General features: G+C 35.2%; 1 protein-coding gene across 15 annotated transcripts in view; it reads right to left on the minus strand.

Annotated features, from left to right (window-relative positions):
* CADPS2 (calcium dependent secretion activator 2) overlaps positions 1–15,418 on the minus strand; it is a gene marked incomplete at both ends in the record, with an annotated part of 558,610 nt that overhangs the window by 168,508 nt on the left and 374,684 nt on the right. For all 15 annotated transcript variants that reach the window (XM_080700894.1, XM_080700893.1, XM_080700890.1 and 12 more), the window contains one exon: positions 13,026–13,092. In XM_080700894.1, the coding sequence (XP_080557020.1) occupies positions 13,026–13,092 (67 nt within the window). The remainder of the gene's footprint in view (positions 1–13,025; positions 13,093–15,418) is intronic.

A 15,418-nucleotide genomic window follows, 5' to 3' on the forward strand; every position in this document is an offset into this window, starting at 1 on the left:
TAATCTTTTTTATTTCTGCCTCCCCCACCAATACTGGGGGTAGAACCCAGGGGCATTTTACCTCCAAGCTACACCCCAGAACTTTTTAATTTTTTATTGGGAACAGGGTCTCACCATGTTGCTGATGACCTTGTTAAGTTGCTGAGGCTGGCCTCAAAACTTCAATCCTCTTGTCTCTGTCTCCCAAGTACAGGGAATCCCAGCATGGGGCACCATGCTGAACTCTAATCTTTTTTTCTGATAGACAGTGTTAGGGGGGGGTAGTCTAAAACAGATACATCTATGAATTCTCCATGCAATTATCTCTAGTGCTGCTTTATGTTTTTTGAAGGAACATAATTTTACTCATGTATTCCTGAGATTGTTACAGTTTCCTTGGACTGTTTTATTTTGCTGGCCAATTGCTTTGTTTGTCTTTAAGTAGTAGATTAAAAAAAAACCACTTAATACTATTTTTTGCCTTAAAATCCATCTTGCTGGACATTTATAAAATGTATAACCTTTCTTTTGGTACCTAATCAAATAGTAATAAATCTTCCCTAGGAACTCTATTACATTTCTACGTATGTACTGATTCCTCAAATCCTATTTTGTTTTTATCTTGTTTGAGCTTAGATTCAAGAAACTTAGAGTTTTACTACATTCTTAGATTACAAGCCAGTCATTGTTAAACTGGTTCTAGTTTGCTGTATTCGTTTTATGTTAGTCATTTTTATATTAGTACTCTACTTTGGTAAAGTTTATCATTTTAGCATTTAGTAATAGAGATTATCAGTAAAAACATTATATTATATAATCGACAGTTTTATATTTGCCCAATTTTTACTTATTTGCCTGCTGACCACTGACCACTGCTTCTTCAGTCACACTCTTTTATTCTGAATTTATTTCTTCTTTTGCTATAAAGCCTTTTGAAAATATGACTTTACTCTGTCCTTACTTTTAAATAATAGTTTAGTTGCTTGTATAGTATTTTAGCTTAGCAATCCTATCAGCACCTTAAAGATATATTCCATTGTTGGATGGCTATATATCTATGTTGAAAGACTTGTGAAAGTACAATTGTGATTCTCTTACAGTTAACTTATCCATTTTCTGTGGTTACTCATTCTCATTCTCATTTTCTCCATTTCTCTCTCACACACACCTGGTTTATAATATTCTCTTAATCTTTGTTATCTCATGTTTCATTGTGAAATAGCTAGGGTTTACATGTCTATTATGACCAATATCTGTCACACTTCTTATGCTGGATCATTCTGACTATATCAATTTTAGAATCTTGCCTGCTATTATCTATTTAGATATTGTCTCGGTCCAATTTTTTCTTTAATATTTTTCTTTCTTCAGATTCTTGGAGCTTATATTCTTTCCTCCATATTGTTTAACCTTCCTGTGTTATATGTTTCTTCATCTCTCCATGCTGAGTTCTAAGCAATTTCTTTAGATTATAATTAATATTTTATTATTAATTACATCACTATTTTGTCTTCCGAGATGCATTTAATACACTTGTTTAACCTATCAAATTAGGTTCCAATTTTAGTGACTGTGCTTTTTAAGTTTTATGAGTTTCATATGGTTTCATATCTTTTATGAGTTTCATATGAGTTTCTATCTTTCCTAATCTGCTTGGTTATTTTCACAGTGTTATGTTCTTTTCCCCCCTTGTTTTAGTTCTTTTATAATATTTTTGAACTTTTATTGTATTTTTGAATTTTATCACCTTATATAATAAGTTTATAGCTGAATTCTTAGAGGTGAAAATTATGAGCTTAGTTTTATAATTTTAGAGTGTGAGCTAATATTCAGTACAGCTTTATCTGTAGGTATAAGAGCTTACTTATCCCTAAAAAAATTTTTGTTTTAAATGCCAGATGCCCCAGGGTTATCATTAATTAGTACAGGAGTGTTTTTAATATTACTTTCTTAACTTGGATACTTCATTTATGTTTACATTTTTTTTACATAAAATAAACTAAGACTTCAACTTTCCTTGATTTTCAGCTAATAGTTAGAAATTCTCAGGGTTAATTTTTCTACACATTCAGACTACATGCCCAAGCCCACATTTACTAGCTTGAGGACAGATTGTCTTCTTTTCTACCATGTCACTAAAATCTAGCTGTTCTGAGTTCTTTATGAGATCTCTGTTCCAAATTCCTACTTTAAGTAAACCCCACGGCACATTTTCTTTTTCTGAGTGAGCAATACAATCCCAAATAGCTATCAACATCCACACCCCTAATCCTGCACCCCAGTGCCGCTGGAGCCAGCGCCAACTCACAAGCTTAACCACTGTGGTTTTTTATGGTCCTTGGGGTATTTTTTTTTTTTTTGTATTTCGGGTATACATTTAAAAAGATATTTTACCTTACCTGCATTTCCAGGTATTGGACAAAAAGAATTTTTAGCATTACCTTTTAGACTAGCCCACAGACCAATTAAAATATCTTGCCCAATTCTCCAATTTTAATTTTGCTTCATGGAATTTCTGAAAAGTAGATCTAACTTTTATGTTTGAGAGTGTCATTTTATATGTGTGTGTCATTTTCACTACATCTCAGAAAGAAACAAAAAAAGAATATAGAGTGATGGGGTTGTATATAAAACTAAACATATTTGGCCAAATTGCCTTACAGACAATTAAATCAGTTATATTAAGGGATTTTTACAATTTTACAGTCAATTATTATCAAAACAGAAACTATGTCAAGCATAAAATTCTTAAGTTTCATATTGTTTCTCATTTGGGAGTCTCTTAAGACTTGACTAAGAGAAGTCCCCTGGCCCAGCACCCCAGGAACAGCCTGGAACCTGCTGGGAGAAAGATGAAGAGCTCAGGAAGCCTTGCCTTCCCGCACAGCTCATAGCTCATGAACACCAGCAGCATAGACCAGCCAGCATGCAGCGCTACCGCTGTATAAGATACTCCAGAGCCTCTTCAGCGTGACTCACCCGCTTGAATTCATTTCTTCTCCCGAGTTTTTATGCAGGAAAGTATAACCTTGAATCACGAAAGACTTCTTACTATCTGCTTCTCAATCTAATAACCTCCCTCTTTTTTCTAAGACAGCCAAGCTCAGGGCACATGCCATAGATTTCAGTATTTGGGAAGATGAGACAGGTTAGAGGTCAGCTTCAGCAACTGAGCGAAACCCTCGGCAACTTAGCAAGTCTCTGTTCTAAAGGGGTTTCATTCAGAGGTGAAATGCCCCTGGGTTCAATCCAAAGCATGAAAATAAATAAATACATAAATAAATAAATGAATGAATGAATGAATACACAAACGAAGCAGCCAGCCAGCTAGCCAGCCAGCCGACCAGTCAACCAACCCAAAGAAGAGCAACATTTCAAAGACAAAGTTAACCCCATATTTTCTCTATTTATTAAAAAACACTAATTTTTTTTTACTTCTGGTATGCTATTTTCCAATAAGCTGATAATAAATAATAATGATGATGGATTATTTATTTTAAAAACTTAGATTTTGAAAGTTTTCACCATAAAGAAATGATAAATGTTTGAGAAGATAATTGTTTAACCTAACTCCATAATGTATACGCATACTGAAATATCACTTTATCCTGCTATGATTTTATGTGTGAACTAAAAAAAAAATCAACTCAAATAAGTTGGTTTGAACTGAGCACGGTGGCATAATCCAAGTACTTGGGAGGCTGAAACAGGAAGATTGCAGATTTGAGGTCAATGTGCACCAATTTAGTGAGACCCTATTTCAAAATAAAACATAAAAACAATTGGAGTTCTGAATGTCCCTGAGTTTACACACAGACACACACAGACACGCACACACACACACACTTAAGTAAACTTATAAATAAAAAATACAATGATTTTTATCTCATAAAACATGAGGAATAGAATCTATGTTGTTTCATTTATCATTTTTGACAAAATATAGTTTATAATTCATAAATTATAATGATTACTTTATATTTCTATAACCCATTTTGGCAATAATTTCTTATGTTTAAGTCAAAATATTTTATAATAGTGATTTAGACTTGACTACATATATTTGTTTTTATCATTATTCTCTTTAATTCTTTCATATCACAAGTTCCATATTTCTGAGATAAACTTGTCTATCAAATATGAAGAGCTCATTTTTATACATTTTCAGGAATATGAACTATGTATTTTCTAAATCTTTACCCACAAGAATATCGTTCCAGGGTTTTCATTAATTAAGAATTCTTAGTTGAGTAATAAATTCTTTAATTATACTACTTTTTACTAATTTCCTAGATACAACTCTATTGACTTCTATAGATAATTGCTAAATTGCTAGCCGATGTTTTTAGTTGAAAAATATGTTAGAATAAATATTTGCATATAGATTTTTTTCTCACTAATTTTTACTGTGAAAAATCTATTTACAGGTAAATTATTTTTAATATAAAATATATTTGTTTTCCTATATTTATTGTTACTTCTATCAGTTTTGCCTTCTTTTGGCTTAGAAAAGCAGACATTTTGTTATAGTGGATATTTGCTCTTTTTCCTGAATATTATCCATTTGGGTTATTAAAACCTTTATTAGTACTTCTTTTAATATCTTGTCTAATATCTCAAAAATTACCCAACAGACTCAGAATCTGTCAGAGGTAATTGGGCCTAGAGACATAACGAGGAGAAGTACAGATGGAAGAGTAACAAAATACCAATGAGGTGAACAAAGCTGTCATTGACGACTGAGAAATCTGACCCACCAAGCAACGGAAAAAAAGTCGTTTGGCTTCTGGATTACATCAGCTCCAGAAGCAACTAATCACCAGTACTCTCCTTTGGACTCTGATTCCTGATTCTCATTCCATAAACAATGCTAGGTTTTGTACGTCTAGGATTCCTCTAGCACTCCCAAGAGCTCTTAGTTTTACCCATTATTTTTGGCAAGGTCATGCTAAATCCTGAGGTCAACTCTCCAATGAATAGACAGCATAAATTCAGCTGAATCCTTCTGAACAATGCTAACATCTTGTAGTAAATGTTTTTCGTCGGTATGCACACCGAGGATAACCTGGAGAAGCTGCACTCTGACAGAAATGTCAGTTTCGGATGGCACTACTATTTGGAGCCCACCTCTGAAAGACCAGCTCCCCACGTTCCCCGTTCGAGGCGGCCTTGTGCCTCCACTCTGCCCTGTCACCACATTCCAGCAAACGACACAAGAAACAGGTGGTCTGAGCCATGCTGATTAAGTGCTCCTTTTCACTTACAAGCTTCCTCGTGTATTACTGAACAAAGCTTATATCGTTTACTACATTGAAATCGAAAATCCCTTCAACAGAAGTGCAACAATGACGAGCGTTCAATATCCTTAACCCAATCCACTCTTAATAACCCCATAAAGCATAGATTTACTGAGAACTGGGAGCTACAAACAGACTTTAATCAGAGGATAGCATTAAATTGGGATTCAGCCTACTTTTGACAGGGCGCCTTAAGTTGCTGGGGTCCCATGAGATACCTGCATCTGGTACAGGGAACCTCCCACTTTGTTCTCGCTTGCCAACACCTGTCCATGTCCACACGTGTAAGCGATAACTATGGGATTTTAGAGACCGCAGCAATCATGTTTGTATGTTATATTACTACTATAGGGATCATTTTAACAGCTGGCAGCTTAGCAACTGCCACCATCTAATTTCAGTAAAGATTAAGGCTTTAAAAATCCTTAGCTAGAAATGTTCTTGGCAGTGAGGCCAAGGGTGCACCTAGAGTTATTTAAAAAATAGAAATATCAGGCTTAATTTAATCATGGAAAGCGAACGTATCTTTGAGATCCTGATAGATTTGAGGATAATATATATACTTAATAATTTATTATTAACTGTCAATCAAATGGCATAAAAAGATTTAGCAATTGTACAAATTGAAGAAAGCAAAGGCAGTCTTTTTATAACAGTGCTAAAAGTGATTTGCACTGTACTTATTATTTAACAAATAATTGACTTCAAATTATGTGCCAGATAGTGCTTCAGCAAACTATAAGAAAGATAAGTCTTTATTTTCAAGGAGTATTACTCTAGAAAGGGTAAAGAAACAAAAAATTAAGTGTATAAAGAAATTTTCATACTTGATAATTATTCTGAAAAAATATATAACAGGATAATGTGACAAGGAGTGAGTTGGAAGGTAAATTAAGTTGAGCAAGTAGTAAAAGTCACATTTAAAAAGGTTAACATTTGAACTGATACCTGAAGGGACAGGCAGAATGAGCCAGCCACGAGAAAGAGGAAGCAGTATAAATTTCTGTAGAGAGTGTTAGGGGTAGTCACACAATCTGGGTGCAAGGTAGGGACTTAATCCAAAGGCTCATGTGCACAGAAATTACACAAAACCCATATTATGTATGTAGTGGGGGTATCTTTGGAGGGGGGCGATATAAGGATGATGTAAGGTGATATTGGGCACCGCTATGACTTTGAAGAAAGACCTTCAGAAGTCAACACACTGCTCATTGACATGGATGCTTGAGTTGTGAATACACACAGTCCTCTCTACATCATTGTTATGGGTGATTATAAGTGCAACGGGAGCCATGGGAAGAATTTTCCAGCAAATTGTTATAATGTGAGATATGCTTCAAGTAGATCATTCTGGCACTGTGGAGAATAGAATGTAAAGAGAATAGTGGGAGTGGAGCAGAGAATTGCTAGGATGTCATTTTAGGAGCAAGCGAAGATGGTGGTAGTTTCAACCACAGTAGGGATCACAGGAGATGAAAATAAATGAAGGTAAATGGAACACGGTTTGGGCTATAGACGATGATTACTATGAAAGTGAGGAAAAGAGAGATAGCAAGGATGATACCTAGGTTTATGCTCAAGTATATGCCAACCATATCCTCTATATTAGAGGTTGAAGAAAGAACCCAGATTAAAGACATTGCCCTGGATTCTAAACATGAAAATATCAACAATGCTTTTTAAAAGAGAACACAGTGCATATGCAAAAGAGAGGAATTGCTCCATTGGTAGCACTGCCTGACCCATATCAAATTGTCCTTAACTATAGCCAGCCCTATTTTCACTTCACTTAAATATACTTTTGAGTAATTTTAAGAGTAAATCTACTAAGTTGGTTGGTGTTCCAGGATTAAGTCATATAAATTATGGCCATAATTATCATTATCATTATTTTTTATTTATTTATTACTTTTGTTAAGAAAACCTAATTACCACAAAAGTTATCTTAAGCTGGGAATAAAAATCAAAAAAATTATTTTATCTCACATTTTGTTTCAAATAACTCTTACAATCAAAAGAATTTTCAATTTTATTTCCTATTTAAGATGTGCATTTTCTTTCTTTCTTTTTTTTGGGGGGGGTGGTTCTGGGGATGGAACCCAGAGGCATTTGACCTCCAAGCTACACCCTCTGCCCAATTTTTTATTCTTTATTTGGAAACAGGGTCTCAATGAATTGTGGAGGGCCTCTCTAAGTAGCTGAGGCTATCCCAGAACCTCGACCCTCCAGTCTCAGTCTCCTAAATGCTGGGATTACAAGCATGTGCCACAACACCTGGCTCAAGAAGTGCATTTTCAAAGATAAAATATCATGCCATTTAACAGAATAATTAATGAGAAAGTGAATTAACTGAAATAAACCAGCCAAGTTTTGATGACTATTCAAACAGGTGTAAGTCACCTAAAGCTTTATAATCTTAGTTAATATTACATATCTTTGTGCTTTTTGATTCAACAATTTCATTTCTATAGGGATATTTCTATGTCCATAAAATGTTAATGTATAACAATTGTATATATATATGTATGGTATCATTGTTTGATATAAAAACTTAAATGTCTAAATAAGGGAAAGTGTGGCATAAATTATGCTACTATATATTATAGAATCCAATAATTCATTTAAAATGATAAAGCTGGGCATAGTGGTGCACGCTTGTAATCCCAGTACTTGGTAAACTGAGACAGGGGGATCTGGCTTGGTGGCCAGCCTCAGGTACTTGGTGAGGCCCTCTGCAACTTAGTAAGACCCTGTTTCAAGATAGAGAATAAAAAATAGGGCTGAAGGTGTAGCTTGGAAGTAGAATGTTCCTGGATTCCATCCCCAGCACCACATACACACAGGAAAAAAAGATGATAAAGTGGATTTTTATTTGTTGATTTGACAATGTCTGATAATATTTTTAAAGGGGAACAAAGCAATTCACAGACTGAAAAAAAAAGGGGATGATTCCATTTGAGAGGGAGGTCTCTGTGTGTGTGTGCGCACGCACACGCGCACGCGCACACACACACACACACACACACACACACACACACACAAATTATGCAAGTTTAACAGATCCCACTATTTACAATTGGTTAACTGACTACTCTTGAGACTGAGAAAGGAATAAGGTTTCAGCGCCAGGACTGTAAGGAGTGTTGATGGGGCCCTTCAATTTTCTACCATAAAGCCTGTATGGCTCAGTTTGACTCTACATTAATTAAGCATGTACAAATTGAAGCATACCGCTAGCGAGTCACAGCCTCCTGATCTGACTTCAGGGCATTGTTCATTCCACTTTATCTTACTGCCATGAGCAAACATCAGCTAATGTCCCAGGCTAAGCCTAGACCACCGAACTAAACTCCACATTCTGTACTTAGCAGTGGCATTCTCAAATACACGAGAGCAGTGTGCTGCGGTACCTCCCCACGTGTGCTGCATCTCCCAGAAATCAATGGGCTGGGGCAGCCACTTCCTTATGTTGAGAGTACATCCTGATGACATCTTATTGACAGCGCTTCTTGTATGTTTGCAACACACACTGATCACTCGGTGGCGTGGTTGACTGTTTACATCCTGTGCCAACTCAGCTGATATGTAATTAACATTATGTCTCGATAGCCTGCTGTTGTTTGCAGCAACTTCGAGTCATGATTCTGACACATCGACAACAAGCAGTGAATACTTGATATGGGGCCAAAACAACATAGATGTCTACTTCAGTTTCCAATGATGTCACGCAGTCAGTGGCCTTCACAAGAGCGTTGTTTATGCCATTACTCCCTGACCATTATTTTTTTTTTTTACTGGGGGACACTGTTTTGCACCTCAAAATATTAATGATCCACAATAATATTTTTGCAAATATGTCTTCAGATAAACTGTAGCTGTGTGCATTAATTTAATCATAGCTCTATGGCAGAGGGCATACGAGACTCTACAGTTTGATAGAACTTCATTTGCTTGACTCTACCCCATACTAAACTAATCCTGGGCCAATTGCATGATCCCTCTGTACACTGGTTTTCTTACCTCTGTAATGGGATAGCAATAATACCTACCTTTATAGGCTTATTCTGAGGAGTACATCAGATAGTGCATTGAAAGTACTTTACATATGTCCTTGCCACAAAGTAATTGCCTGATAAATATTAAATATAGTCATGCTTATGTTGATAGGTTAGTATTTCAGAAAATTTTAGATTGTTTATCACCAAATATGCAATGCTTAGGACATATACTGCCTTCGACAATGTGTATATATGTGAATATACAAACATCAATCTCATTACTCTATATTGGGAAGGGAGGAAATAGGAAAGTGGGGGGGGGACCAAATGCTATGTGTATGTATGTCACTGTCAACATGATTTACATTATGATGTGAAACTATACTGCATCAATAAAAGCACATAATAAAAGAAGAAAAAACAAATATAGCCATGATATGTTAATAGGTATTTAGAATATTTTTATCACCAAATATGCTATGCCTAGGACATAGAGTTATTTGAATAGGTATTAGAAGAATAAAGAAATAATCCCATGTAGTTAAATCATAGAGTTTTAAAGCTATTAAGTGGTTTTATTATAAATGAACTACATTATAGTATCATAAATATTTTACACCCATCATATGTTTCAAATTTTAACAACCATAAGAAAAAATGAGTTAGAAACATATATGATTTTAATTTTGGTAAAATTCTAAGCATATTACTCAAAATCACTATTCTTTTCATTTGACTTGAGCCGAAATTTACCTTCATTAAAAAAACGCAGGCTCTTAGAAAACATTAGAATTCATTTATTACTATAGCTATCTTGGGATCAGAACCTAAACTGGAGCCACAACTAACCATACTAAGAAGCTAAACAAACACCCAACCTTAACAAATAATTTATTTTTCCTGTTTTCTACTATAATTTGAATTGACATTTTGCCTCCAATTTTAATGTTTATCTGAGAATCTTTGAAAAATCTTTCCATCTCAGTAGCCCCTCGAGTGTTCACTTGGAACAATGACTTTGCAGCTGGCCAAACCTGACTCTCAATCAATTTTTATGAGTACAAATTCTAGGGCTGATGGCTGGGTCTCCAGCTATGTCACTCATATAATATCCACTCACAAGTGGTGATGAGATTCACATTATCACCAGAGCACCATTCTGCCAATGGCAGCAGCAGACACAGCAGGGGGACACTGTCCTCTCTACGAAAAACGACTCCTTCACCTTTCAATAATGCAGCCTGCAGGTATGGCCCTGCAAGCTGTGTGTAGACAGAATGAGAGCTGGCTTGGAAAATACTGGTAAAATCTACCTAGTTCCTCCCAACAGGTCATTCTCATTGAATCTTCATACATATCAATTTTGATTTTCAAGGGAGGGCATTCAATTTTTCTTCCCATTACATTTGGAATTGAAAGGAAGATTCAATCGTGTTTAACTTCAAAAAGTTGCCAGAGTCCTGGGGTATAAATTCCAACAAATTTGGGCATGAATTCTTTGTGCCAGTACATGTGTACTTATGTATATGTATATATGCGTATATGTGTGCACCTATATAAGTACGTGCCACTTCACGATGACTTTTAATCCTAAAATGTTATTCTAGGTAGAATTAGTCCAAATTTATTATGGTTTGATGGTATTTTTTTTCTAAATTTCAATTAGGATGCATATGGATTTACCACTACTTTGATTTACATTGGTTTGATCTTTTAAAATGTACTTTCTCAAACTTTCATTATTGGGAGAACTTTTATTTTCACAGTTAATTTTCTCTAGAGACATGCCACTTAATAATTCCAAAGTACTAAAATTCCTTCTTTCATTTCTAAGCTCTCTTATGGATGACATTCAAAGTATCTATGTCTTTCTGTAACTTTATTTTTGCGATACTATGTTAGAAAAGAAGGAACAAAGAATGATCTAAAACCTGGAAAGAAGCACAAGATGATCACTGATAGCTCAAAAGTCATCTACAAAATCCTAGCTTTCATGTTAAAATAATTGGTACATTAGAAACTGTGTGTGTGTGTGTGTGTGTGTGTGTGTGTGTGTGTGTGTGTGTGTACTCATGGAGGGGATTTAGCCCAGGGGTATTTTACCTCTAAGCTAGACCTTTAACTCTATTTTGTTTTTTATTTTTTATTTTGAATGTGGTTTTGTCCAGGCTTATTTCTTTCATACATATTTCTACCTGACAAACTATACTTATTAGGAGTCAGGTTGGTTCATTCTCAAAATAGTTTACACCTATTACATTATCTAATGAAATTATGGAATTAAACAAGATTCTATATAGATGCATGAAACATAACTGAAAAATAATATTTTATTTCTATGAAATTCAGTTGAATACTCTAGAAAGACTTGATAAACAATCTCTATGACAAACCTGCCAAATTAGGCATAGGTGAGTCACATATAGGAATAAAAATGTCCAGAAAGAGCTACACACAAATCGCTTTATAAATGCATTTAAATTCTTGTGCAAACATAAAAACAAAAAAACCCCACTAAACTTGGAAAATATAGAAGTTTTCTCATAAGTGTAGGTTTTGGAGGATAGGTCACTCACAATGCTGAACAGGCAACCCTTGCTCAAAAGAAATACTTGAGCCCTAAAACAAAAGAATGAGTGTGTGTGTGTGTGTGTGTGTGTGTGTGTGTGTGTGTGTGTGTGTGATCTTTTATTAAATATCAGTTCTAACTATGTAGTAGAGAAAAACTATATTTTAACCAGGCTGGATATCATGTAGGAAAATCTACTTTTGACTGAATTTTCACACTTTTCATGAGGATATCATGCTATCACGGGACATCAATAAAGTAATTTTATCCAGCAATTGATGGATGGCTGTATCTCTGGAGGACAGCCAATGATAATTTTCTTTCCTTGGCATTTCACCATGTTATTCTGATCTAGCCCAGTTAAGCTTGCTTAATGTGTGATAGGAATCAATGAGATTTTACAGACTGTTTTGTGTTATGAATTCTGAGTGAGTCTCTTTTCATATTATTTCCATTGAGAATGAAATAGCAAAGAATAAAATAACTTTTCCTTACAAAGTTATATATTACTCTAAATCTAACTTAACCAAGATTATCCATGATTTAAAAAGTGCCCATATTCCAATAATCTGTCCACATTCAGAATCTAATACTCAACAAAAAGCAATCTGGTTGATTTAAAAACATATTTATGTGGATATGTAAAATACAGTGCACATTAATATAAAAATAAGTGATTTGATAGATTATTGCTTATGTATGAAATATCAAGGTGGTGCAGCTGTTTTTAAGGGATAGTCTTTGGTGTACAGGACCTTTAAAGGAGTCTGAGGTCAAAATGGTTTTTGTAAGAATATTCTGGTTTTTACCCTTTTCACAGCTTTTCTCTCATGTGTGTACAGAAAATACATTTCATCTGATATGGCAACAAGTTGAATGTAGAAGCTGATATGAGAGTACAGCCATGTTCCATTATACCAGAAAATAAAAAGATCTGCCAAAGCATAAATCTATGTTATTCATTTAAATTGCTTGGCTTGGGAAATAGTTACGTGACATACAATGCTGTTTTATTAGCATGTTATGAATTTACTACTTTTATTTTTAAGTGAACTAAGTAATTTTTAAATTTCTCAGTCTTACTTGATAAAACAGTAAATATTGATAGGTATAACCCTCATAAATATAAGTTTGAGAGCCATATCTTAAGTTGATTAAGTAATGGAAAAAAAAAAGACTAACCTGAACGAGAACAAAGTATCGTTTTTTCCATCTTTTCCAAACCTTCTGTCCAAGGGCATACAGATAGCTGGTAAGAAAAATAAGCAAAAGAACATTTTACATGAGTGATGTTCTGGTTTCTTATAAAAGTATTTATTGCATAGATACTTGACTGGGCTGCTAATGGAAAGTTTACTTCATTTGAAATTGGAAACAACAGGCAGCTTTTGTGGTACAAAATTACTGAACTTATTCTACGTTCTTGAAAGAGAATTAATTTAGGTGGCTTATCAATTTTTCAGTCCTTACCACAAATTGAGCAAAGTAGGAGTTAGAAAGGATAATCAGAGAACCAGTTAGAATTCTTACATATACTTGGTAGGGAAGACAAAGGCTGTGAACTGAAGGTGTGGGACTAAGTGCTTGACTTCTCGGCTGACCAGAGCCCAGCTATAGAGCCAAGAACCCAGGGGAAAGGACCACTGACTAGCTGGGTGACCCTGAGGTGTGCAGGCACCAATCTTGAATCCCATTTCCTCACTCTCAAACCTCAAGATTGCATTTGCTGACTTCCAAGGCCCTTGCCAGGCCCATAATTTTTTAACTGACTTGTCAAAGTATCTCATTGTACATGTTAAATTAAAAATTTCAGGTTAAAACGAGGATGACATTATATGGTTTAATATAATTTCAACCATGGTTTTTAACTTCGTATCAGCACTTTATTATGTGAATTTAAGTGATTAATGTGGTCATTCATTTGAGATGAAAACTTTTGTTCTTAATGAATATATAGAGGATATGTTGAAATATCTAGGGAGGTAAAAGAACAAATCAAAATTTACTAAGGGTGGCCAGGCATGGGAGGTTGAGACAGGAGGATCACAGGTTTGAGGATAGCCCCAGAACTGAGTGAGATTCCTAGTAACTTAGCAAGAAAAATGATTTAAAAAAAAAAAAAAAGAACGGTATCTATAGTTTGGAGGTAGAATGCCCCTGGGTTCAATTTCCCAGTACCAAATAAAATAAAATACAAAACAAAAATCAAGGATGAGCTCATTGAGAGGCTACTTTAAAAATTATGCCATGAGACCACAGATACGGAAGTGGAAATAGAGGCCTGATTTTAAAACTGAAGAAATACTTTTGAACTTTTCATCACAATTCCGCCTTCTCAAGTGAAGACCTAACAGTGTAGATGTTATTCAAAGTAAACGAATTTACATGTAATCATAAAAAAATAAAGCACATCATAGCTAACAGTTTATTTAGGAGATTAAAGTCTTTTGGACTTTCACAGTTTTTATAGCTGAAAATTTAGCTTGAATTTTTTAGCTTGCATCTTTATTAAAATAATGATCCTTTGTAAAACAAAACCAACATACCTTTTATACCCCTTATTATTTTTAATCTACTTTTATTAGTGCATTGTAGCCTCACATCATAATGTAGTTCAGAGTAATAGTGATATACGTGCACACATCACGTGGTGGGCTTCTCCCAGCCTCCTCCCACAGCTTCCCCTTCCCCACACAGGCTATTGAGATTGACACTGATAATTCACTTAAGTACATAATGTCAGTGGAAGTGTTTCCTCCCGTAATTCTCCCTCCTCCAAACCCGCTTCATTGCTCCACTGGGGTTTCTTCTTCATCATCTCAAGTCCCTCTTATATCTTGATTACTCCTGAGCTTCCATATGTGACAGAGAACACATGACCCTTCAAAGAGAGTAAATGCCCGGTGGCACACGTTTGTAATCCTAGAGCCAGGGAGGCTGAGACAGGAAGATCGCAGTTCACAGCAGCCAGCCTCAGCTACTTAGTGAGGCCCTTTGCAACTAAGTGAGACCCTGTTTCAAAAAATAGAAAGACTAAAAATAGTACTGCGGGTGTAGCTTGGAGGTAGAAAGCCCCTGGGTTCCATCTCCGATACCGCAAAAAAAAAAAAAAAAAAAAAAAAAAAAAAAAGAAAAGAAAGGAAGAAAGAGAGGGGAGAGAGAGAGAATGTGTGTGTGTGTGTGTGTGTGTGTGTGTGTGTGTGTGTGTAAATGAGGAATGTTGGCTTAAGGTATAGTGAAATGAAGCAACACTCTATTCACTATCCGTGGGCGTTAACATGAGACCCCTTTCCTGCAGCATAGTCAAGCAATAAATAGACACATTCTAACCTTTTCATTCTGGAATTCTTAAGGTAATAAATGGAGATGCACATAAAGACATTTGTTATGTAGATACACAGAACAGTGTTATCTGTATTATTGAAAACTGATAAGAACTTAAATGTCCAACAATAAGGGAATTGTTTACCAAATGCTAACATATCCTATGCTGCCACTAAAATCAGGACTGTGATGAAATCAATAACCCCCCCCCCCCAAAAAAAAATCTCAACACTGCGAGAAAGAGCAAGATT

The sequence above is a fragment of the Muscardinus avellanarius genome (genome assembly GCF_963383645.1).
Source record: "Muscardinus avellanarius genome assembly, chromosome: 9".
Lineage (NCBI taxonomy): Eukaryota > Metazoa > Chordata > Mammalia > Rodentia > Gliridae > Muscardinus > Muscardinus avellanarius.